The sequence below is a fragment of the Danio rerio genome, chromosome 2 (genome assembly GCF_052040795.2).
Source record: "Danio rerio strain M-AB ecotype USA chromosome 2, GRCz13ab, whole genome shotgun sequence".
Classification (NCBI taxonomy): Eukaryota; Metazoa; Chordata; class Actinopteri; order Cypriniformes; family Danionidae; genus Danio; species Danio rerio.
Window position 1 is genome coordinate 46,106,150 of NC_141022.1, and position 27,998 is coordinate 46,134,147.

The 27,998-nt window shown below is 36.2% G+C and overlaps 1 protein-coding gene and 1 long non-coding RNA gene across 4 annotated transcripts in view; one reads left to right on the top strand and one right to left on the bottom strand.

The window, feature by feature from the left end:
• The window catches only part of LOC141378661 (uncharacterized), a 53,641-nt gene that overhangs the window by 2,642 nt on the left and 23,001 nt on the right, over positions 1-27,998 (bottom strand). Inside the window, exons 5-8 of one of the 3 annotated variants that reach the window (XR_015478859.1) lie at positions 18,716-18,808; positions 18,298-18,381; positions 11,593-11,756; positions 463-657 (exon numbers count right to left, since the gene is read on the bottom strand). This is a non-coding gene — a long non-coding RNA (uncharacterized LOC141378661). Of the gene's footprint in view, positions 1-462; positions 658-11,592; positions 11,757-18,297; positions 18,382-18,456; positions 18,568-18,715; positions 18,809-27,998 lie in introns of those variants that run through there. The other 2 variants (XR_015478858.1, XR_015478860.1) reach the window with 2 other exon arrangements.
• Positions 3,520-27,810, top strand: basp1 (brain abundant, membrane attached signal protein 1). The gene is given in 2 exon segments (NM_001202454.3): positions 3,520-3,702; positions 25,505-27,810. A coding segment is annotated over 1 exon segment (594 nt). The 5' UTR covers positions 3,520-3,702; positions 25,505-25,514; the 3' UTR covers positions 26,109-27,810.

Below are 27,998 nucleotides of genomic sequence, written 5' to 3' on the forward strand. Positions count from 1 at the left end.
TGTTTTTACTATATCTTATCAGTCAGAACCCGAACTAAGTTGCTGAAAGAACATATGCTTTGCTATAAAAGTGAAATTACTGAACCTACACATAAGAGCCCAACTCCGCCGTGGTCAGTCACAAGCCCAGATGAGAAAGGAGGAGGGTTGGTATTGGGGTTAACAACCCCACCCAGTAAAAAGAACACCTGTTATGACACTTAAACCAAGCCTCGGAATCCGAACTGATTTACAACGACAACAACACATGCTACGAAAAGGAAAAACAAAAGGACACGTAATGGTAATAGCAACATTGAATGTGGACAGTTTGTACCGTCCTGGAGCCCTGAAGAATCTGGTAACAGAATTGGGTAATAACAAAGTTGATGTGGCGGCTCTTCAGGAGATAATATGGAAGACACCTGACATCCTTAAAACAAAGGATTATACTGTTTTCTATAGCGGGAATACAACACATACCTTCGGAACTGTGTTAAGGAAAGTGTACAAGCTAAAGCCAGAAGAAAAGAGACATCAGGTCATGGAAGAGGTGGTTGGACCCATAGAAGATCTACATTTGCTAGGAGTGTGTGCTTGGAGAAATCGAGCATTGATTATGGAAGGCTGCAGGGGAGTGGTTAAAAAGGACAAGGCTCTACAAGGGCCGAAGCGCCGCTGGAAGAAGAAGACATAGGAACCTGAGAAAAATACCAATTTTAGAAGAAAACTTCATATAGAGGTTTTTGTATCTGAAATCATCATAATTATAAGTTCTGCTGGTCAACTCCAAACCTCAGGTGTTTTATTTTACAGCTGAAAGTGCACTGTAAAAAATGCAGGGTTCCACACAATGCATTCATGTTGTCCCAACACAAATCGATTAAGGTACAGTAACTTAACACTTTTAACAAATTCATGTGGATTGAACCTAAACAAATTAATTTGTCGCAATGAAATCGCAAGAATTGTGTTGAATCAGCTTATTTTAAATAAGTAGTTTGAACAAGCAAAATATATATACATATATTTTGGGGTGTGGTTAAACACTGATTATGTATCTTCGTCAGATTCTCATCAGTTCACTTTTGATCCAGACACAGTGAACAACAGACTGGTGCTGTCTGGGGGAAACAGTGATCGAAAGCACTCAGATCAGCAGTACCCTGATCATCCAGACAGATTAGATTTTGCTTAAATAGCACGCTTTAAAAATGTCTGGGTTCCACACAATACCTTCATGTTGTCCCAACACAAATAATATAAGTTAACTTAATTGTTTTATGTTCAATTCACTTAATTTATTTTGTAAAAAAAAATCATAAGAATTGCATTGTTTTATTTCATTTTAAATAAGTATTTTGAACAAGCAGCAAAAGTCATTTTTTGAGTGTAAGGTGATTGTATATCAACAATGTCGTCATAAATATTTCAAAAACATCCTTGTCTGAAGGTGCATCAATGTTTAAAGTAAACAGAAAACATTTCTTCCTCTTACAAAACAAAATAATGACTCATTTAGCTCTGACTGCTCTTTATATTTGGACTGTATGTATTGTACATGCAACAGCAAGACATGTTCAATAAACTGCACCTATCAGTAAAAATCTGAGTTTTAACAATATTGTTACATTACAAAGACTCTGAATTTATAAAAGCATTTGTATTTAATTCACAACCCTAAAATGATACAAGGGCGACATGGTGGCGCAGTGGGTACTGCTGTCGCCTCACAGCAAGAAGGTGGCTGGTTCAAGCCCCGGCTGGGTCAGTTGGCATTTCTGTGAGGAGTTTTTATGTTCTCACTGTGTGGGTTTCCTCTGGGTGCTCAGGTTTCCCCCACAGTCCAAAGACATGCTCTAGGTGGATTGGGTAAGCTAAATTGTCTGTAGTGTATGTGTCCTGGTCCTCTAGGCGTGGACTTGAGCGTTGGGCTAACAACCCACCCACCTCATTAAAAACTAGATGGTACAAAACACCAACATGGTGCGGCTATATATTTATTTATTTATTTATTTTTTCTTAAATTTTGCGTTGTTGTTTTTTTTTAATTGCTTTTCAAAAACATAAGAATTTAGGCCAAACTCAATCCAAACATAATCTTGCACAAACTGACTGAGACATGTCAGATATATGTAAATCCAATACAAAACCATAGAATTAGATAAAAAAAACATACAAATAAACAAACAAACAAAAAAATGTACAAAATAACTTAACACAAAAGAACAACATACCGTGCAGACATTAAACAGAAACTCTGTATAGGGGTTAAATAAAGCTTTATCCTAGATACAAATCATACTATTGTTTAGCCTTCTCACCCTTCATTATTTTTAAAGTTCAACATAGGTGGCAAACTTCTTTTTAAACACAATCAACCGAGGAGATGTTTTCAAAATTTTGCATTTGTGGATGAAGAATTTAAGTAAAATGAGTAAACAATTTACAGTTCAGTCATCATCTTTGCTGTCCAAATGAACTGCAGATTTCACAATGTCCCAACAAATAGAAGGAAACCTTGGAATTTATTGTTTTATCCAGTTGTCCACATCAGACCAGAAAGGATTGACCAAATTACTATGAAGAAATAGATGATCAACAGTTTCAGTATTGCAGAATTGGCAAACATTACAATTCACATAAACCTTTTTCTTAGAAACTCCTTTGCAGGGTAAATATCATACATCATTTTAAAATGTATTTCTTTGTATTTTGGAGGAAGAGGATTTTTTTAACTAAATTCTTATTAAAAGGTTGGAAAATATCATTTCTTTTAATAGGACCAGGATAGCATTCCTGTATAAGACACTTTCTAATAACCGTATTTGTACATTTCTTGTGCGGCTAAATATCAGCTTCGATATAAATGGCCCAGAGTGAAAGCAAGTAAAATGATACAAACTTTCAATTTTCCAATGGTTACTGTAGTTTCATTAAAAATCATTTTGTTAATTGTGTATTGTAATAAATGTTATTGTCCTTTTTTTCAAGTGGAAAGTTTGAGCTGTTACAATATATTAAATAAATAACTGAAAAGCAAATATTTCAGAATAAAGTTAAGGTTCAAGTATGCACTGAAACTATGTACTCAACTTGGCACATCTTTCACATGTATACTATAATTTTCGAAGCAGATTTTAAAGAATATATTTGATTTAACTGTCCGTATGTGTGTACGCTGCCTTACACCAGCCGCCAGAGGGCGCGCAAAGTCAAAACAAAAAAGATTTATTATTAGTCACTTCATTCTCCCATTCGCACAAGCGTGATTGTGCTTGGCTTATATCTCCATATTAGCTTCTAAAAGTTGAATGAAATAAATGAAATATCCAGAATTCATTAAACACTGACCTGCGTTGCAGTTACTGTACAAACAAAGGCTATGGTTAACATAGATTACTTATTAAAACAATCCAAAAATAACTTATTTTGGTAACTGTTTTTTATCTAATAATTAACAAAACATTTTTTTTTCTAATAAGTTATTGTAGTTGATCACGGTGCGCGCGCCGCTGTGTCACGTCGTCAGTGGCTCGCATCGCGTCGCGCGCCCCCGCCCCCCCAAACCGAATACGAGTGTGCGCGCGAGAAATGCAGCGCGAGACACACACTGAACAGCCCCGTTAAACCCCGCCGAATCCACGCGCACGGGAAAAAAGACACTGGGAAAAAAACTGCAGCAGCTTCAGAAAGGAGTGACAAGAAAGTCCACCGCCGACGGTAAGAGTATTTCACTCTTTTAGTAGATTAAATGAACTCTCAGAATCAGTTACAAGAGGAATTTGTCTAGTTGGAGCGCCTCTGATAAATTAGAACAGCTCCCATTTGGAGAGACGGAGCGCGCAGTAGTGAACCGGGGGAATATCCTAACCAAGCGCGCATTTTAAGCATGCCATTTATTTGATGAATAGAGGAATAATGCATCTGTGCTAATCTGATTTCTGAGATGCACATAAAGATGTCAAGAAATTAGCCATGGAATTCAAGCTTCTGAACTGAGTGGAGAGGGGCGTGTACTGAACAGAGAAGCGCTGTCTCTGCGCGTGCATGCACTGTCTCTTATGCACTGTTCGTTTCCATCAATAAAACAAAAATGTCAAAGGAAAATACATTTGAGTAATTAATAAACACTGGGACAACGCGTAATGCGTAACGCATCGATTCTTTTGCGCAAACTGACAAAGTTACAAAATTTTCAGATAAGTCATCATTTTACACGTGGTAACAATGGGTTTCATCACAAATACATAAAAAATGCTGCGTTTTCTTGTTTATACACGCGGATTAATGCCCATCGTCCTCTTTTGTCAAAGCTGGCACACATTTTGCAGCGCTGTCTAACTGGTGCACACGCTTGCGCGCACACTCACCCATCCACCCACACACTCTCACATATCCACAGATATCACAAAGCTGACGCTTATAAATAATATACAAAAGATAAGTCAATTTAATAAATTCATACGTCTGAGCACTTTTGATATTTTCTGACCCTAAACAGTGCCAAATATACAATTATTGTGTCTCTCACTAACGTAAAGCAAACACGATTTAAGTCTTTTTCAGTTCTGTCTCAGTGTGCCTTTTATGGTAGTATTTATTTTGTGTTTATTCGTTATTCCAAGCTGCCACCGTAATTGCCCAATCCTTTGTCTCTGCAAAGCACATGCGCATTGCGCGTTGGGTGTGGATGGTCCACTGATGCTTTTACCCTGTAAATCTTCACACTTGCTCATTTTGCTTTGTTTTACAATGCGCAAGTGGGTGCCTACAGAATTTTAAATGCTTTTGCAACCGTCTTTATTACTATTTCGTTTGTGGAAGAACCTATTTTACGTTTCACGGTGATGCCGCAGACAATGAACCGAGTGACCGCGCGCTCGCTCCCCGTGAGTGAAAAAAAGAGCGCTCAGACCCCCGCATATTGAAATCAGACAGTGTTAAATGTCTCCGCCCAATAATCACGTCTATGTTTTTTCCCCCGGATAAGAGCCCATTTTATGAGTCTGAGGTGAGTTTGCGAGAAGGAGCGGGCGGTGTGATGAGCTCCTCACGTTCACAAGCACCAGCTTGAATGAGTCACGCGTTTCAACCTGGAAACATCAGCTCAAAACCAGAATATGCGCTTATTTTACCTGAACAGTTTTGTCTGTATAAAGGCATATTTCACCCCAAAATGAAAAGTTGCTGTTAATTTATTCTCGGTTCAAGATGTAAGTCTACCTGCACTCTGAGTCAAACAACTAATACAGGCAAAACAAAATTAATACAGCAGTCCCTGCAGATACACTGAGGTCTTTTGAAGACTGAGACTAAACATTATGACTTTAATCCACTGTCTTAGCAATCGTTTCTGAATACGTTCACAACATTAAAAGCGTCTAATCGCAAAATGGTAAAAAGTAGTTTGTGCTTGACTTATTCTGAAGGCTGGAACCTATAACCAGGAGCGGACTCAGTGATTTGGGGGCCCTAATTCCAGGACCCTAGCTTTAAAATTCAAAACACTCTCTTTCATTGTAGATATTTTTTCTCAATAGATTCAGCTTTTTAAAGTAAATAAACTGCATGTTAAAATATTAAGTGGAACTTTAAATGTAAATTAAATACAGTAAATTCACAAATAAACAAGCTTACAAGCTATAATCTATAGCTGTGTTTGTGATAAGATTTTAATATTTGCATGTGCAGTACATGAGAAACGCTCCACATTTTATGAGGGTCCTCGGTTTAGAAAAGTAACAACCTTAAAATCTTAATGGTTATAGACAGATTTTACAACATATGATAGAAAAATTATGAAATAGCTTTAGGATTATTAATATAGGCTTCTTGGCTCTGGCTGGGGCCCTTAGCGGCTGCTTCCCTCGCTTATTGGTTAAGTCCACCCCTGCCTATAATATTATGTTCACATATGCCATCCCAATGGTTGAAATGTCTTTATTATACTTCATGACTTTCATCACAAATGTTTGCACTATGTAAAAGTTGGGTTGCCGAAACCCAAAATTGGGTCAAATATGGACAAACCCAATGTTTGTGTAATTTTTGTTAATTAAATTTAAGGTTTATGCTAATAAAATATTAATATTTACTGAAGAAAAAAATGCTGGGTTGTTTAACCCCAAAATGGACAAACCAAACAGTTGGATACAATTATTTGCTTTAAATTTAGTTTGAAAAAATATTAACCCAACACTGAGTTGGTCCAAATTTGACCCAATATTTGGTTAAAACTTTTTTTTTAAGAGTTTATATCTGATGGCCTGTCATCATAAAGTAGTTAACAATAATTTAGTAACAATCTTTGAGTGAATTCTCCATTTAAATGTACCACGCGCTATCCGCAAGAAACCACATGGAGCCTACATTGTGTATATATTTTTCAATACTGGTATTGAGCATTGATTTTCAGTGAACTGGAGTGATGACAGAACATTGGTATAACCGTTGCTACACCTCGGAAATAACATCTCCCTGTCTCTCTCTTCCTCTGTGTAATAGAGATAAATGAATTGCTACATCAGTTCAGGTCTCATTTATTTGTCCACTGAATTTGTATAATGCAGAAAAGCCTGAAGGCCAGTCATGCAGGAGCCACTCACTCACCAAAAACCTTATTAACCCAGCATGAGTGAGCGCCAGCGCTTACAGATCTGCACCTTTGCTTCTGTGAGCTGAATGAGCAATAATCTTGAATAAATTTATGTTCTAGAATGTCAGATTTATGTCAATGTGAAATGCCCAGTTTTTAATGTACCATGTGAAAACTGAGAGGAAGAAAATTTACTGTCTATTGAGTTGTCCATTATTGCAGATGCATGTAAGAGCAGAAACAATGTTTAAATCAGTGCATGTTTGTTTTTTGCATACCAGTTGAGGAAGAATGTTAGTTAACATTATTTGTCCCAGTAAGGAAATTTCATGTGCAGCATACATTCACAGAGACATCCGATATTTCACATTTGGCATATATAAATAAATAATAAAATAAACCTAAAGTACCATTGTACCCATACTTTAAATAAATACCCAGTATACTGGCCGCCAACTCCTTTCGAAAGAGGATAATTAAAGAATGGACCTTTATTTTAATATAATTTTAAAGGCAATATGAAATTCAAATTAATATTTGACAATAAAAAAAATATATATGAATAAATCACAACAATCAATTATTAAAACTATTAAAATATATGTAATTAATTTCATGTATTTCCTTTAAAAACAAATCAATAGAAATCACTATTAAACACTGCAATCATACTGTACTGTAAAATAAAAATATATGAATAAAAAGTCATTACTATGATTATTGGTTATTAATGTCATATTTGAGAAGATTAATATAATAAATGTACCCCATAACAATGCAATTTACACCAATCACAGTTATCCTTTACTTTTAGAATTATATACACATACAGTATAAGATCGTATATATATATATATAAGTCATATACACAACAATAACATTATAAAATGAAACATATTATAAAAATCAAAATAATAAATTATTTAAATATTCTGTCATTAATTGTATACATTTTCTATAAAAATAATCAACATAAACCACTGTCAATAATGCTGCAATCATACTATTGCACCGAAAAATATAACATAATTTTTAATGAAATATTTGTTAAAAATAAATTTTTATTATTAATATAACATAAATATACTTATTGGTTATTAATTACATTTAGGAGAAGATTCTATCTAAATTCTATATAAATGTACTTTATATTAAGTGTTTTACGCAAATTGATAAATTTTACGCCGGAGATAATGGATCAGCTGATCACCGTGGCCGTGTAGCATTAGTGTCCATGTTACTGTGTTTGCTGAACAGTGCCAGAGCTGCACTGGCCGTTAGAGCCAATCACAGCCTTTTCTGTTGAGCGTGTACCAGTGTTTAAAAATCTCGCTCAACAATGCTCAAAAAGCAAGCAGGATAATATTTACATTAGTTTATTTGCTATATTTGCTCATGTTGTTCTGTCCATGTACATGAGTTTAAATTAATACATTCAAAAAGAGCAGGTAAAGTTAAAGGTACAGTTTATATATCTTACTGCTTACATTAAAGGACAAAACTATATTACAAATAAAATATAAATATATTTATAACTTATAAATTTTGATACAAGATATATTGTGTTGCTAAGTAAAATCTCTAATTTTTTTATGGAAAGCATCAAATCAATTAAATCAAATCAATGACATGAAAATCATAGCCAAAACTGAACTTTGAGATCAGTGTAAGTTTACACCCCTAGTGTATACTTTAGGGTCGTAAAATCCAAATAATTTAATTCATAATAAATTAATAAAGAAAGTATATTTCATTACACCTGACATCACTTTTGCCAAATCTCTCAATGTGATTTACAAGTACTGCTGGACTAAATATACATTTACATTGATATCAAGCAAGTAGGAAAGCAAGTGAAGGAAAAAGATGTATATGGTAACAACGTTTTTGATTAAACCCATATATTATGGTCTGATGCACTTAAATATAAAATGAAATCTCCCCATATGTGTCCCATAATGACAACATGCTTAGTCACTAGGCAATAGTAGCTAAGTGGTATTTCTTTCTTTCTAAACACATTCAACCATATGAACATCTACACAACGAAAGCACTCCAATCATATGCATTTTCGACTGCCTCCAGAAGTGGTCAAGCTCAAAACCTTTTAGAGCGTGTTTACACATGTATTTAGCGCTGTCCACTTGTGATGAGATTGACAAAATAGCCTCTTGATCCCAAGTGTAAACAGGGCTCAGGCAATCAGATATGTAATGACGATTAACTGCTAAAGTGCATGAGAAATCAAAGAAAAAACATGAATTTTACGAAATATTGCACTTTATTCAGTGCACCAGGTGCTTTCATCAGAACGTTTAGAGATGATTGTGATCACAGTTCTCAGCGTTTGTCAGAAGAAGATCACGACAGATAGAAAGCCAGGGAGGGAGAGAAAAAGAGAGAGAGAGAGTGAGAGAGGAAAGAGGCAGTAAGACAGGATGGCACTGACAGAGGCAGTTCAGCCAAGCAGAGCTTTGTGTGTGTGTGTTTGTTTGAGGAAGATCATTGAAAGGGACAGATAACTCAAGCACATCTGAGACAGTCTTAAATTAGAGAAGCATTCAAAATTACATCTATTTTTGGACTCATCACTTAATATAAAAAAGAATTCAAATTCTACGTACCCATTCTGTCACACCGTTGGTAAGTGGCAGTGATTAGCGGAGCTTTCTTTTACTATTTGATGTTTTCCTCAGGCAGACTTGGTTTGTGTCGGCAAAACTTGATAAGTTTAAGTGTCAGTCACTAGTGTCAGGTTCTGTCCCGTCATCCTTTGCGGTCTATAAACACTGTGTGGAAAGCGATTGGTGGCTCTCTCTAAGAGAAGCTCAGAGCCACTAAAACTGATATTCTGTCACTTTTATGGTTTTACAAAGTCATATTTTCACACATTTTTCACATACAGTATTTTAAAGGATTAATTCCCCCACCAAAAAATGAAAATGAAATTGTTATTATTTCCCCCTTGGTGATATGCGAGTTATGCTTAGACTAATTCTAAATATCAACTATTTAAAGGAACACTCCATGTTTTTTAGATTTTTTACAACTCAACTAGAGTCAAAAAGTTTAGTTATGCCATTTTGTAATCCATTCATCCAAACTCACTTATAGCTTAGCTTAGCATAAATAATTGAATTGGATTAGACCATTAGCATCTCAGTCAAAAAAAAAAAAAAAAAAGTCTCAATAATTTTCTTACTTAAAGCTTGACTATTCTGTGGTTGTATCCTAAGACCAATGGGAACCTACAGGTGTAATGATATTATGCAACACCTGAAAATAGCCCCAACTGGTAAACAGGCAAAAGCACTGTTTAATAACATTGCCTTTGCTGTAGCCATGGTAAAGTTTTTGAATTTTATGAGCGAGATGCTAATGGTCTAATCCAGTTCAATGATTTATGCTAAGGTAAGCTACAAGTGTACCTATCAGACCTGGAGATTGGCTATATGGACTTAAAATTGGTCAAATGCATCAACTCAAGGGGAGTTGTAAAATTAGGCAATTTCCAAATGAATTTTCTCTTAAAGAGATGGTTCCCAGAAAAATGAAAAGTTGTTAATTTTTTACATGTAGCATGTAGGTCACTTTCTTGTCCTTTGTCGACGTCCTTTATGATTCATTATTTCAAATCAGTGGCTATCGGCATTTATAGTCACACAAACAAAACAAAAAAAAATACAGGTAAACATGTTATACCTGTGGCTCCTGGTAATACATTGAGGTCTTTGTTATTAATTGCCCTCATGCTTTTCCAATCCCCTGATTCCTTAGGTTATCTTCAGATTAACACGAATACTAATATTTTAGAAATCAGAGAGCTCCCTCATCCTCCATAGACAGTAATGTTCTCAAGACATTCAAAACCCAGAAGAGGAACTAAAAACATGGACAAAACATGACTTCAGTGGTTCAACTGTAATGATAAAAGCTCCATGAACACTTTTGTACGGCATACAACTGTAAATACATCTTTGCTCGCCTTTATCTTCTGCGTCAGGTCAGTCAGGGTGTGTGTTTACTCAACGAATTGCCATTAGAGTCGGCAGCATGACACACAAGTGCTGTATTTTCTGTAGTAAACATACACCCTAATTTGGTGAATACATAAGTTAACAAAGTTTTGGTGCACCAGATTGTTCACAGAGCTTCTTATGACTACAGTTGACTTTTTTTGCACTTGTATTTTTGTAATAGGTGCACAAACGTTTGAATGTCTTTAAACCATGCTGTCTGTGGACGGTCAGAGAGTTCTTCTCCTAGAAAGTTTTTTAGATTTCTTCTATACTGTCTTAATGTGTGTTAAATAACAATATAATAACGTTTGGCTTTTGTTTACTTTTGTTGTTGATGAAAGCACCACATTTTACATTTACCGCTGAGCTTTGACAGTTGGAGAAGTGCTTTTACAACAGTGTTCACAATTCTTTGCAAAAAAAAAAAAAAAAACACTTCGGTGGACACGCACCCTTAAAATAACTGGAAATGAATGACACCAGAAGTCTTGCACATTAAAAGTAATACATGGCCAGCTCTCACATTAAAAATAAGGTGGCTGTGATCCTATGATCCTATGGCTGTGAATGGTCAAATTCCAGACGGAATCTTTGGACGATTTTTGCTATTTCTGCAGAGAGTTTTGCTAAAAATCTGCTGATTTCTGCAGATTAGAGAATTTGGGAGTATCATAACCAAAACCTCAATATGTGAAATAAAAAATAATATCTTTTAACTTGTATTTAATGTTTAAAATGCAAATCCAATAAGATTCACTTTATTTGGTAAACAAAGCAAGTCTCCTATATAGTATATCTACTAATAGACAGAAAATATTACTTTTCAAACTGCATTGTACGTAAATCTGGTGAACATTTTCAATATTATTACTGAAATTAATTTTTAAAACTAAATAAATATAGATTAACACACATTTACTCAAGTAAATAAACAGAATTCATGATGGGCTAAAAATCTGTGGATGTCTGTGCATGCAGATTCAGTGTGGGCCTACCTATGGGTAACCATCAGCTCAGATTCCTTGATTTGGTGTTGTGTGTCATCATGGAATCTCTCTGGGTAGAGGAACTGTATGAATGAGCCAAAATGACAGCTCTCCTATGGTTCCTATGGCACCAGCCAATCAGAGGCCAGACTCCCACTGACCCCACCTGTCTGCTGGACAGAGACACAAACAGAATTAATAGGAGAAATACAACAGCAATCTACAAAATAACAACCAATAATTATAGATACCACAAATCAGACTCATTCTAGAACAAAAAATGTATTATTATAGGACACAGTGAATAAACAAACTCCTTGTGTTTCGTGTCGTGTTCAGGACATTGACTGTACAATCAAGGTCTAATGAACAATGCCGTCGCCTCTTGTTTGGACAGCGTGTTTCCTCTCAAGAATGAAAACATTAAACAATCTGTGGATATGTATGTGTCCCTTTTATTTTATTATTTTCTCCCTGGTGATATGAGAGTTATGCTTAGACTAAGCCTAAATATCAGCTATTTAAAGGAACACTCCATGTTTTTGGAATTTTTACAACTCCCTTAGAGTTCAACAGTTGAGTTTTATCATTTTTTTAATCCATTCAGCCAATATCCGGGTTTGGCAGGAGCATTTTAGCTTAGCTAAGCATAAACTATTGAATTGGATTAAACCATTAGCATCATTCATTCATTCATTTTTCTTCGACTTAGCCCCTTATTTATCAGTAGTCACCACAGCAGAATGAACCGCCATTAGCATCATCATTCATTTCATCAAAGAGTATCGGTAGTTTTCTGATTTAAAGCTTGACTATTTTGCAGTTGTTTACTAGGACCAATGGAAAAAAAAAGTTGCTTTGCTGCCATGCCTACAGGTGTAATGATATTATGTAGCACCTAAAAATAGTCCCCAACGGGTAAATAGCCAAAAGCACTGTATAATGACTGCGTCTGCTGCAGCCATGGTATGGTTTTTGCATTTTTTGTATAAGATGCTAATGGTCTAATCCAGTTCAATGGTGTATGCTAAGCTAAGCTAAAAGTGTTCCTATCAGACCTAGAGATTTTACTATATGCATTAAAAAGGATAAAATTAATCTTTTTAACACTAGGGGACTTAAAAAAAAAAGAAATTTCCTTTCAAGAGATTTATTTTTTCCCCATACATGTAGGTCACTTTTTTGTCCTTTTTCAAGGTCCTTTGTGATTCATTATTTCAAATCTGTGGCTACCGGCATTTATAGAGTCAAAAAAAAAAAAATGATAATAAAAAATACAGGCAAACATATAATACCTGTGGCTCCTGGTGAAACACTAAGGTCTGATGAAGCGAAACGAACAGTCTGTGGAATATTAATCCACAACCTTGCAAATAGTTCATTACACAACCTTGGAGTGCTGGTATGCATTTTATGAATCCCCAAACACCACGTTTCAGCTAATGATCTTTTAAAATATTCTATGGAGGGTAAAAAAACAGGTTTTTTAGCAAGAGGTTGGTTAATAAAGAGCAGATTGTCATTCTTGAAGGAACTATCCCTTTAAGAGAAACATCTTTTCAACATTAATAAATCTTTTGTAATCAAGTCTGATATGAAACATTACGTCCTAATATGAGATATTACCAGAAATATGTTTACAAATTCCTTACTGAATAACCACATATTGAAATTATGATAAAACACACATGAAATGTGTGGTTTTAGAACATTTTCATGAGAAAAAAAGTGTTCATTTACTTTACATTGTGTATACATTTTAGCGAAGAAGGTTCCAAAACCCCATTTTTTTTATGTGATTCACATTGGATTTTAACTGTTTATGTGATGTTTATTAGTTTATCTGATGGTTGTCCTCCACTAAAAGCATATTTATGTCCCTGAGATTGATTTTTATAAACAAAAATGTAAATTAACACCTAGAAAATACCATTTCCTATTATGTTGTATTACACATAGATTTAATGTGTTATTTTAAAAACATAAATGCAAGACATGGAATTTGATGTAGAAAGACAAGCAACTGGAATCCGAAATGTCAAAACATGTCACATTGAAAATGTCATTTCCACGACAGCTTGTTACCAAAGACAATGCAGGATTTGAAATGCTGGAAATGGCATTCATTGTTTCAGATGAATAAAGCATGACGGATTAAAGAAGCGGCCACAAGCTTGCAGTTCATTTATAAAGTGATGTGTGTTCAGGTGAAAGAGCTCACATTTCATGTTATCAAGCATCTGTCAGTTTCACGATTTATGGATGTTTGTACTTGAAGGACGTGACACAATCAAATCTCACCCACGATCATGAAGCATACAGCGCACAAGGCTGAGACTCAGGGTGAGGTTTACAAATTTTTCTGTGTGTGTGTGTGTGTGTTACTATCTGAGTCTGGGTGTTGTTAGGAATCATGACAGGCTTAAATAAACACACACACAAAGTCACAGTGCATTTTACCATCCGTGAGCCGCTAAACAGTCATCAGAATAATGTGGAGTCTGTGCACTATTGAAGAAAGAATCTCAAGGTCTGTGTGTGTGTGAGCGTGTTTTTGTCTGCCAGTGGTGTTTATGTTCCCTTGCCGTTGTTTTCATTAGAGCAATTTCCATCCTGAGAGATGGGCTCTGTGTGTGTGTAGGATGAAGGATTTTACCAGGTCAAAGTTTTCACAGTTCTCAAGACACTGTCCAAATGAGTTAGTAAACCACCTCAGCGCCTTCAAATGCAGTTGTAGAAACACACTCAAGGACTGCGTATACCTTTGTATTTCTTTCTCTTTCCATTTTAACATCATTTGTCAGAGCACTGGTCGTTGGACTGTTTTTATTGCAGTGGTGTTCTCTTAAAACCTTCCCTTTGTGAAGTAGAATATGTTTTGAGGATTGGGATAAATACATTTACTTATACTGTAGGTAAATGTGGCCTCGTTTTTTAATATATATATATATTTATATTTATATATACACACTACAACTTGTTATCAGTACTATGGCCAAAACCTTACCTTAAAACATTATGAATTTTTACTGTTGGAAAATGTAAAAATATACACAAAATCTAGTTTTTTTTTTTTGTTGTTGTTTTTTTTACGAAAAATATATAATCAACAGGACATTTTGGGGAACTGTCACTGAGATTTCATATGGTTCTAACCACAAATTTGATTCTAATATATGATTAAGGAGACACATTTACACATTCATTCAATCGTTTTCCTTCGGCTTAAAGCTTTTATTGATCAGGGGTCGCCACAGTGGAATGAACCGCCAACTTATCCAGAATATGTTTTACACAGCTTCCTTTCAGCTGCAACCCCGTACTGGGAAACATCTATACTCACTCATTCACACACATACAACTGATGTCAGAATTATTGGCCCCCCTGAATTATCAGCCCCCATGTTTATTTTTTTTCCCCAATTTCTGTTTAACAGAGAGATTTTTCAACACATTTCTAAACATAATAGTTTTAATAACTCATCTCTAATAACTGATTTATTTTATCTATACCATGTTGACAACAAATAATATTTGACTAGATATTTTTCAAGACACTTCTATACAGCTTAAAGACACATTTAAAGGCTTAACTAGGTTAATTAGGTTAACTAGGCAGGTTAGGGTAATTAGGCAAGGTATTGTATAATGATGGTTTAGTCCAAAGACTATCGGAAAAAGTAGTTTAAAGGGGCAAATAATTTTGTCCCTAAAATGGTTTTAAAAAAATGTAAAACTGCTTTTATTGTAGTCAAAATAAAACAAATAAAATATTCTCCAGAAGAAAAAGTATTATCAGAAGTTATGAAAACTTCCTTACTCTGTTAAACATCATTTAGAAAATATTTAGAAAAGAAAAAAAATCAAAGGGGGACTAATAATTCTGACTTCAACTGTAAACTACGGCCAATTTAGTTTATTCAATTCACCTATAATGCATGTCTTTGGACTTGAGGGGAAACCAAAGCACCCAGAGGAAATCCATGCACACACGTGGAGAACATGCAAACTCCACACAGAAATGTCAACTGACCCAGTCAGGACTCGAGCCAGCGACCTTCTTGCTTCAGCGCTAACCACTAAGTCACTGTGTCGCCCACACTCACACATTTAGGTAGTTATATTTTCTTCAAAGTATTAAACATAACAACCTTAAAAAAAGACTTTGTTACAACAATACAATACAGATAGTCACGGCACATTCTTGTCAAAGAAGTTTTATCTTGTATCATTTTCTTATTCTCATGTCATAATTAATAATGTTCTTGTTTTTAAATGTCTCTTTGAGGCAGTAACATTAAGGCCCAATCCCAATTCTGCCACTAAGCCCTTCCCCTTCCTCCTCATTTTTCACGTTCACATGAAGGAATAGGGGTGTCCTAATTCTCTTTATCTTGAAGGCATAGGGCTAAGGGGAAGGGCTAGATACCCCTCGAAAGATAGATTTTTCAGGACCACACTCGAAACCAAGTGGTGAGAAAATTTCCCAGAATGCACCTTTTACAATGACAGCATGGCTGCACACTGAAGAAGGTGCATAAATTAGTATTTTTCGGCATTATTACGAATTTTTACAACGAACAAACAAACAAGCACATATTTTAATATATTCATAACCGCATTAATGTTTCACTGTCATACTTTAAAAAAAACACTAAAGTAAAAACTGCTGAACTTTGATATCTATAATCCATAAAGACTCGTGTATAGTAGTCCCACAACATACTTTTACATCTGTCACTCGCAGACACCAAAAATCCCCTATCAGAAATTTCTAGCTTACCAAACCCCACCTCTGACCCTACCTGTCACAGTGACGTCACTCACTCCATTAAGTGCATTGTGTCTGACATTGTATCGCTGAGTGATGCAATCTCAGCTTGCATCATAAAGTCTGCATCCAGATACTACTGGAAATGGCAGTCCATCTCTGGTGAATTCTTAGTTGCAATATGCTTAGCCACGCCGCTCTAAGCATTAGTTTGCTGGGAGTGAAAGATAATATGATATGTGCAAAAATAAAACCCCGTGCCCTACTCAATCTTCCATTTAAGTAGGAAAGATGTCATCACAATAAAATAAAAGTCTGCAGCAACTTCCAGTCAATGCAGACTTTTAGCAAAAATTAAAAGTTAAAACAATAAAATAAAAAATATATAAATAAAAAATATTATTCAGTATTCAGTATCAGAATTCATTATGTTAATTTGCAGCTCAAGAATCATTTCTTATTATTATCATTATTAAAATTTGTGCGGGTTAATGTTTTAGTAGAAACCTAATAGATATTCTTTCAGAATTCATTAACGAATACAAAGTTTCAATTAAAATTTGCTTAAAATACAGATTTTTGTAATCTAAAATTGTTTCATCTTACTTTTAATCAATTTAATGAATCCGTATGACACTGATATAAAGTATTTTGTAATTTTGTTAAAAAATATATAATAATAATCAAGGCTTAATTTGTGCCGGAACAAGCTGGATCTGGAACTTCTGCAATCTTATCCGGCACCTCATTTTACTGTTCCCCCCAATGAGCCATACTCCTTGCACTTCATTTTCTTCCGCGACTTCCCGACCCCTTTCTTTGCCCTCGACATAGCACCCCTCCTAGCCCATTTTTCACTTTCATCCACGACACCCGCCCCCACACTCTTCACTTTCGTCCGTGACACATTATACAAATTAGGCACTTATAATGATCCAAATTTTTCATAAATTGTGTATTAAAAGAATTCCCAAATCACATTTTTATTCTGCTGCAAATGAGGCGGCACAATATATCGTTTCAGCATCGATATCGCAATGTGATCATCCGCAATAGTCACATTGCAGAACATGCAATGTTGAATCTAGATTATAATTTGAATATTAAGTGTTTTTTGAGGCCTGTGACTGATTTTAAATCAGTTGAAATTGTGATGTTTGTAAAATGTTACTGAATTGTTTATACAACGAAGACATTAACATTTGATTATTCAATTACCATACTCGAATACAGTTAGACTCCTCGGAAAACAATAATAAACATATAAACAAAAATAAACAATAATATTTAGTTTATCCATGGTTGTAAATTGTTTATTATATTTTATGCCAATGCAAACCGTTTCAGAATAATCTCAATTTAAAATTCTATTTTATTTTCAAAATAATTTATTCAAGTCATCTAGTGAAACCATATTCATATCTAAATATATTACAGAATAAATAAAGTATCAATGTGTTAGATTTTTCCAATATCGTGCAGCCCTAGCTCCAAACTTTCAGATAAAACAATGCAATTACTTCTCAAATGTAAACTAGGATTATTATAGACAGCTCGGTGTTTATTGCATTACTATTAAACATCATTTTATTCAAAACTGAATTAAGCATGACAGATCATAGTAGTCTACCTTGTCCTTCGCATTCAAAAGCGGCCTGTTAGATGAAGAATTACAACATGCAAATTCTGTTCATCAGTTTTGTTGGCGTTTTCATGCTGCTACCTGATTTGCATATTTAATTTTAGCGAATTGTGCAATGGAGTATAAAACTAGATGTTTGAGAATTTTGTTCCACAGTTAGTGTGCAGTTAATGTTTGTCTCATGGTTAATAAGAGTCGAAAATGTGTGCACTAATCAGGAACAATCAGAAGGAAGTAGCAATCGTTGGACACACAAGAGTTTTTAGTGGGGGAAATACAAAAATTGAGCAAAACAGTTTACCTGTAGTGAAAAAAAATCTGACTTTTTCTGTCAACAGCTACACTTTCGGTCATCCTGAAAACCATCCACCAACAGGCTTTTGATCTCTGTGAACATTAGTAATCAATAAAACAAAAGCAATCACAATAATCATCATATGAGTCATCATCTCATATTTACTCTTAAGTCATCTCGAAAACGTCGAACAAAGAACAGGAGCGTCCAGTTTCGCCGTCTGCTCTGTGTTCTGGAGTTATTCATTAGCCTGAGCTCCTGTTTACGTAGAGGCCCGAGCCCTGGCCAACAATGTGCTAGTGTGTGTGTTTTGTTTGAGTACATCTCTAGGGTTATGAGTTTGTGTGCGCCTGTGTGTATTTGAGCTTGGAGGACAGCTCTAAAGTCATAAGTGTGTGTGTGTGTGTGTGTGTGTGTGTCGTACATTTTGACTTGTCGTATTCTCCATTCCCTCCACTCAACTGTGGTCTTCAGTCAGATATCTCACAAATGGCAATATACACTGCCTCCTGCTGACCTGGAGGTAAAACAACAGCATGTGTTTTTCATATATAAGCAAACGCATACATAAGTATTTATAGTTATGAGTGTAAAATGAATATCATAAGAGCGCATGTAAATATTCATTGGTATTACATCTTACATGTACCCATTTATATAGATGTCCTATGTAGATTAGCAAGAAAAGGCCACAAGTGATCGGCCCCAACACAAGGCATCAATAAATATCCAAATATTAACTGAGAGACATTTTATAGCATTTTACGAAACAAAACAACACACCATGCTACTGATTATGTATTACCTAAATATTTTATGTATTTTGTTGTATTTGGATATGAAACACTATGAATGTCTGTTTGCTCCCAGAATGCATTGCTGCTGTTACAGCACAGTGATTGGGTCAGATTTTATGCTCCAGTTCTCCAAACCCCCCCGCTACACTACCTCTGCCTCGAGCCAAATGTGTGTGTATTTTGGGGTTATGTAACCAATCTGAGATTCAAAGCTACACAAGTTTATATAGCAGTACATATACTCTCATTCAGAAGTTTAGAGTCAGTGTGTTTTTTTTTTAAGATTTGTTTTTTGTAATTACTCCTGTTTAGCTAAATGTGGTAATAAATACTTCTTTGATAAACATTAAAATTGTCTTCATTCAACAAAGAATCCTTATTTTTGATCATGTTTTACTTAAATATAACAGTAAGCTGTTTAATATAAATCTGTCTTGAGCACCAACTTTCTTGACATATTGGTTTTGCCATGACAGGAATAATTTATTTATATTTAGTTGCACTAAGATTTTACAATATTGGTGCTTTTTGATCAAATAAATCCAGCCTTTATAAGCATATAAGACATTAAAAACACATTTTAAAAATTTTACAGACTCAGAACCCTTGAACTGTAGTGAAGATAAAGGGCACCTATGAAAATCATCTTTTGTAAGGTGTTTGGACAGAACTGTGTGTATGTATAGTGTGTCCACAGTCATCTTGAAACGATATAAACCCAACAAGTCTCTTTTTAAAAATTTCCTGCCGTTAAAATAGGACCCAAATCCCAGTGATTCTGAGGCGCATTGCAATGTGACAAAGAAATGGCGTTTACCCACAGAATTGATTGACAAGCGCCATTTCTCTATAATAACATGCATACACATGTCCACAGAACATTTGTTTTGCAAATAAATTGGGATTAAAACATCTGTTCCAACTCTCTGTGATTTTTATAAGCTTAGATTTTTAAAACAGAGCATGTTTGTAATAAAGAGATTAAAATCTCTATTTAATTCTTAACCGGTCTAATCACCACGGCCGCACTGTGTCACGCACAAATGTGTGAGTGTGTGTATGTTTGTGAGTGATTACTGCAAACGGCATTTGTGTGAGACTCATCATTTCAGAAAGACTTAAATAAACCACCACAAATATATGTAATAAACTTACTGGGTATTTTTAACTAATGAGCTATATTTCAGCTTCATCTTAGTCTGTCTCTATCACTGACTGCTGTTTATCTGACGTAACCCAAGAGAAGCAGACAAGCATATGGGAATGGTGGGTGGGGAGAAGCAGCTCATTTGCATTAAAAGCCACAGACTACAAAAACAGCTACCCTGTACTCAGACACCAAAATGGGCAGATTCTGGAGGCTATAATAAATAATCTGATGGGTGTTTTGAGCTGAAACTTTACAGACACATGCTGGAGACACCAAAGACTTATCTTGCATCTTGTAAAAGGGGTAAAATAGCTGCCCTTTAAATAAATCAATGAGACTTCAAAGCTATATGACTAACTGCTAGATAAACAACACCTGTCAGTCATCTTGCCTAATCCTTTCCAAACTTCAAACAGCCATGTTTGTTCAGTATACAATGTAAGAAGATCATGTCACTGGCAGGCACATATATAAATAACTCATTACTCACGTTACATAAAAGAAAGAACACCTAACACAAATATTTATTTCCATTGCACATTTTTGGATTTCAATAATTTATTTGTTTTACCAATTGTCTTGGTAATCGGCTACTCTCTCTACCGTGCAGCTCTGCCGTGGGCCCTAGCATCTATGATGGAGCTCCATCCTGGGCCCCATTGCCTCTTTAATAGAGCTCTGTCCTGCATCTTAGCCACTTTAATAAAGCTCCACTCTGTGCTTTAGCCTCTTTGATGGAGCTCAGTGCTGGGGCACAGGCTCTATAAAGAAGCTCTGTTCTGGGCCCAAGCCACTACGAAGGGGTTCACTCCTGTGATCAATCCTTTTTCATGGAGCCCTATCCTGTGCCCTAGCCTATTTTATGGAGCTCTATATTGTGCCCTAGCCTCTCTGATCAAGCTCTGTCCTGTGCCCTAGCCTTTTTGATGGAGCGCTGCATCCGAAATCGCATACTACTTGCATTGCTACTACATTTGAATTTGAATAGGCTACATGCAGAGCAAGTGTTTGTCAGACATTAATAAAGTATCTGTGTTTAAATCTCTTAATTAAATGTATATATATATATATATATATATATATATATATATATATATATATATATATATATATATATGAGCTCTATTATAAGCTGCATCTGAAATCGCATACTTTCCTATACTATATAGTATGTGAAAATCAGTATGAGAGCCACATATATTATGCAGATGCGCTAATAAAATCATCCCAATCAATGTAAATCAAAAAGTTACTTGAGTCACATTGTGAAATTCATTTTGCAATTTATATAGCAGAGATACAAAAATCGCAGTGTCATTTTTTTCCCAATATAGTGCAGCCCTAAGTAGTATAAATGGAATTTGGAGAAACATTTTAAATATTTTAGAACAGTAAACAAGTCAGGCTAAATGGTTAAAACAAATACTTGACTTCTGCTGTCTTCATTAGTTTCAAAAACACTGATTTGTTTGCTATTTAAAACAGTTAATTTAATGTCAAGATCCACTTTTTGTCATTATCACTTGACCTACCTGCATCAGTTGCATCAATTCATTCCAATTCCAATTCTTAAATTCTCTCCTGTGGCCTCATGGGACAGTTTAGTACCCACTTCAAATGTTATGACTCGATTGAATGGGCGTTATCACTGGACATCAGATGATAGATATGGGTCAGCAGGGCTCAGTAGGCTCAGAAGGCTGTAATCATCCATCCACATGGTTAATCAGCTATACTAATAAAGACTCCAGATCCAGATCTGTTTTTACATTACTGTGATGATGACGATTGGGTTTAGGCTTGGGGTAGACGTTAATAAAATACAATTAATGAGAAATGTAATAAATAATATAAATAAGTCATCTTAACTTCCGGGCGTATGTGATCTATAGCTGATTAACCATGCGGATGGATGATAAGAGCCTTCTGAACCTACTAGTAGGCACAGACTACTGGCCCATATCTAGCGGATAACCACTAATAGCACCTATTTAATCGAGTGATAACAATAGAATCGGCTGAGAGTAGAGTCTATAGGATGCGTAATCCCAGAGGAAGTATTGGGTAATCCAAGTATTTCTCATCTACTGTTTTTTTACAGTATGAATTTAGACATACTACTTGGCTCTCATACTGATTTTCACATACTATATAGTATAGGAAAGTATGCGATTTCAGATGCAGCTTATAATAGAGCTCTGCCCTGGTTTCTAAGAAAGAACTCTGTCCTGGACGTAAGCATCAACGATCGAGCGCTAAAGAATTAAAAGTGGCACTTTACGACTCAAAGATTGACAACTCTTGGCCAAGCCATGTGAAAGTTTAATCTGACTGATGCATTGAGACTCAGCATTCATTCGTCCCTACAACTAAACTCTTTGGTTTTGTGCTGTCTTTTAGTAGGGACCAAACATGGAGCGCATCCTTTTATAATTTTAAAGGTGGCCACGCAGCTTTTGTATGCCTCATGCACATCACACTGACACTTTCCGCACAGACAGTTTACAAGCTACACCAGGATCATATTTACTACCAATCAGCAGGTTTCAAACAGTAAGTGAATTTCAAGCCCCCCGACCAGATGAGACAGCTCACAGACGCGCACACACTGCAGCGTATTGTTTAACGCTGAAACAGCGTGCTGCTGTCTGCTTGACTCAGTGGAGACGGGACAGACAGTGTCTATTGTTCTCGTACACATGACAAGGAAAGACTTTCCATGTTTCCGTTGTCATATGTTGGTGAAACATTCAGCTCGCATGTTGGCGTCACATGATTACTGCTCTCCTTCTGTCTGGAGAAAAACTGTATGTGTGTGTGCGCAAGTGTGTCATTACACAGATGGTTGTTGAGCTCAGGAACGCTAAAGCAGCCAACAGGGAGATTGGAGAGAGAGACAGAGAGAGCGAGAGCGAGAGAGAGAGAGTGTGTGTTTCGCATGGCTCCTTATTCGGAATAAGTCATGTGACCACCCAGTTGCCTTGGTAACTGCAGTTCTGAATTGCAGGTAGTATGTCTCATACTGTAGATGCTGTCCTCTAAAACCCCCTCCATCCATCTACATAGCTATCTGCGCTGGCGTCTGATTACCGATTAATGATCAGGTTTTAATGCATGATATGACAGAACCTTGACAGGCAGTGTCAGAGATGCGAGTTTAGCCAGCTGAGCTTTTATTAGCTCTCTGTGTCAGGACTGAAGCGCATGTACAAAAATAAACTCAGAGCAGAACATGCAAGGTATATTCATTAGATTCTGTTACTTCTGCTTTCTCTCTTTATGACAACACCTTGCGCAGAGACCTATTTGCAGATGGCTTTTTCAGTACCTATAAAAAGCTGGAATTATTATTTTTTTCCAGTATGTCGTTCTGATTATGCAAGACATGTTGCATTTGACATGCTACACTTGAATAATCCCAGAGGAAGATTTTATTGCTCACTGGTTGTTCTGATCTGTTCACGGTTCGTGAAGCAATCGAGTTACCGTTTTCTTTCATGTTTCTCCTAAAATGTCTGCAGAAATAAACTAGAAACATAGCTGTTGACAATATAAATGATGCAGTATAGCATTATAGAGCTTAGCATAGTGTAAAGCAGAATAAAGTAGCATATTAATGAGTTTCATAAAGAATATTACAATATCAAATGGTTTTCAAGCTGACAAGTGCTAGGCAAGAATATTAAGACCAGTTCACACTGCACCAACAAGCACAGACAATCATCAGTTTGCAGCAGATCACTTCTATGACAATCGAATACTCCATAAGCATGTTCAATTGATGAAAAAAAAAGATGCCAACAGACACCAACAGGAGTAACACTGATGAGACAAAACAAGAGAAAGTGTCTGTTGTTTTCTGTCAGTGTTGTTTATTTTCCTTCAGCCTTGTCCCATTATTTATCAGGGGTATCTAGCAGTTTTACACAGCTGATGCCCTTCCAGCTACAACCCAGTACGGCGAAACATCCATACACACTCATAAACTACAGCCAATTTAGTTTATTCAATTTACCTATAGCACATGTTTTTGGACTGTGGGGATAATATGACAGTATGAAACTTAGGGCTCTATTTTAAAGATCTAGGTGCAAAGTCTAAAGCCCATTGCGCAAAGGCATTAAGAGCATGTTCAAATCCATTTTTGCTATTTTAAAACAGAAAAATATGTTCTGTGCCCTGGTGCATGGTCTAACAGGGTTGTGCTTATTCTCTTAATGAGTTATGTGTGTGTTGAGCATAACGTGCATTAAGCCCAGAGTCTCATCTTCCATTCCCTTTAAGAGTCAGTTGATCTGCGCCATGGCACATTTGTTAATTACATGTTGAACTTTGTAAGTGGAAAAACTCAATGCGTCACTAGCGAGAAAACAGATAAACAGATCATCTGCAGCGTGAGGATAAAAAACAAGCCTCCTCCATTCGGCCTCTTTAATGTACCGTACTCTTTACTTTACTCCTTTTCTTTCGTGGATAAGGTGTGCACTCCACTGAAGACATCAATTAGCCTACATATTTAATGTAATTTGTTAAGCTCAAAGATTTGCTACAAAACTATTTCTAAATTCAGTTCTAATTTTCAGCAAACAAATAAATGACCAATAATAACGACGTGTGGTCAAAAAATTATTATACATGAGTTATATCCAAACACATGTCCTATTCTTATGCCCCTTATAATGACACATTTCCAAAACCCGACAGATAGACAAATCTTGTTTGTATTAAAACGAATATAAATATGCATATAATAGATCATACTATAACTAATATTAACATTTTACAAATGCAAATTGTCATAAATAAGCTAAAAAAGCACCCGAGGTAGAGAAGGCACAGAGGCAGCGGTTTTTATATGTATGTAGAAAATAATAACTTTAATCCTTTAATTATTTACATTTTTTAATTTTCATATGTAAAGATATTTGTGTATTGCTGTACATCCTGTGTGTATTAAGCAATGTGTAAGCGTTTGGACCTGCATAGGCGCATGATTAACGTGCTCTTCGCTGGACTTTTGACCTGCTTTCAGTTGGTCAATGACGTGGTTTATTTCAGTTGCTCAAAATAACAACGTACCAACAATGTCCATTGCTTGGGTCTTGTTTGGACCAGAACATTCATGCCACAAAATGTGAAAATTTGGGTCCGCTGGTCTACAAATAGCAACAAATTGCACCTTATTGCACCGGGTGTATGATAGGGCCCTTAGTGTATTCTGGTTATGCATGATTATTTCTGATTGTTCTGTTTTTCTCTTTTAAAGGTCAGGTAAAATGGGAGGGAAGCTGAGCAAAAAGAAGAAGGGATACAATGTGAACGACGAGAAGGCCAAAGAGAAGGACGCAAAGACAGAGGGAGCGTCGGCGGAGGAGAGCGAAGCTCCTAAAGAGAACAAGGAGGACGCTGCTGCTGCCACCGAGACCACCAATGACACGGCGGCAGCAGCTAAAGAAGCCACACCAACCGCTGACAGCAACTCCACCGCACCCAAGGAAGAGGAGAAAAGCGCCGCCCCTCCAAAAAAGGAGGAGCCTGCTGCAAATGCTAACGCTAATGCTCCTAAAGCATCTGATGCCAAGACCAGCGAGGCTGCCAAAGCAGAACCCGCCAAAAGTCCAGATGCTCCTCCTGTAAAAGCTGAAGAAAAGTCTGCCCCTTCCGCAGCTCCAGCCAATGAGAAAGAACCTGCGAAAGAGGCCGCTAAAGATCCCGCCCCTGCTGTAGCCGCAGCGTCGGAGAGCAAGCCTGACGCTGAGTCTAAAAAGACTGAGGCTCCGCCCACAAAGGAATCCGCCCCCGCGGAGCCAATCACCACGGAGACCAGCCCCGCCCCCAACAAGGAGCAAGCAGTCGCTGTGCAGGATTAACGGAAGGAACAGTGAACGACAAGATGAAAACGGAGATCAAATCTAAATAATAAAACTAGCCCGCCCATTTTAAATGATACCAGTAATTATAACATCAATAATGATAATAGTAACAATAACAGTAATGATTTTAACAGGCTGGACTTTGATCATTGTGTTGGTGATGGACATGATCATGGTGAACAAGACTGGCTGTTATGACCTTATTATCTTTAATATCCAATTGAACTTTGATACAAATCACCAGCCCCCAACTCTCCCTCCTTCTCTCTTCTTACCTTTCTTTCTACCTCCATTCGGTGAGGGGTGGAATAAAAACATTGAGTCTATTCATCACCACCCTCCATTCTCACTTCCCTTCATTTGAGTGTGATATGATGGGTGGGGTTAAAAAAAAGATATATATATATATATATATATAAGTGTGTGTGTGTGCGTGTGTGTGTGTGCGTGTGTGTGTATGTATGTATGTATGTGTGTGCGTGAGTAGTAGTAGTAGTTTAAGTCCAGCCTCCCGATGCATATTTCATATTTCCTGTTTGCTGCTTTAGTGATTGACATTGTGTCTGCTTATCCCCTGACTCTCCTGCTTTCTTTGTTTCTCTCTCTCTCTCTCTCTTTTTCTCACATATCAGTGGATACAAAATCAGTGTACTGCACAATGCATTAAAACACACATATACATACACACACACGCACATGGCAGTATTAGTGTTTTTTAAAGGGACAGTTCACCCTAAAACAGCAATTCGGTTATGACTTTCTAAAAAATCATGATGTTGGTTTTCCGCTAAATGCAAAAGGAGAAATTTAGCAGAAAGAGTTATGCACGAAAGTCTATGGACATCCAAATCATTCAAGCAAGATTTTCATGGCAAAAATTGGGATATAGTGCATGAGCCATATGGGCTACTTTATGGTGCTATTTAGTCTTTTTTGGATTCACTTTTACTAGAAAAGAGCAGCATGAACCTTCTCCAAAACCTTCCCTTTGTTTTAGATGGACGAAAATATTCCTAAGGGTTTGGAATGACTTGAGGAGAGTAAATGGTATCAGAACTGTTATTTTAATGGTGAGCTGTCACTTTAAACGGATGTTTGAAGGTTCGATAACGTGTGTACATGTATGGAGGGATCTGGTTATATGAAACGAGAGTATGTATGGAGTTATGCATGGTTTGAGTATGCATTTTCTGCATGTGTGTGTGTGTGTGTGTGTGTGTGAAAAGAGTTCTGGTCTTTCTGTAGTTTAAAAGCAGCATTTTGTCATGATGTCAGAGAGACAGAGAGAGAGAGAGAGAGAGACAGTCCAGACCTCCAAACTCAACAAACAGAACACACTTCACACACACACATACACACACACACACACCAGTCTCTCAATTTCCTGACAGAGCAGTGTGAACGTTGTGTGTGTGTTTCTGTATGTGTGAGGTTGTGTGTTTTGCATGTCAGTGGTTGGCCCTATCGTTGTGTATTTTTGGTTGCTGTGGAGATAATGTTGCTACAGGTGATATTTCATTTGAATTAACACACACTCTCTCTCTTTCTCTCTGTTTCTTTCTCTATCATTCCTTTTCTTTCTAAAATTCCCTGGTAAAATGAAAAAAAAAACAACAAAAACAAATGGAAGAACTGAGATATATGTACTTGTATACATGGAGCAACCTTAATAAAATGGAAGAAACAGATTGAAAATCAATTCACACGTCTTGATTTTTGTGTTTCTATGGATAAACTCACAGCTTCTTCCCAGCAAACACACATTTAAATCTATTTTTAATGGTCATGACTTCACCTCAAACAAATCAAAACGCATATCCTTGAAGAAAAAAAGCCTGGTCTAATTTTACCTGCAACAAATCCAAACTGTTATGTAAGCTGTCTTTA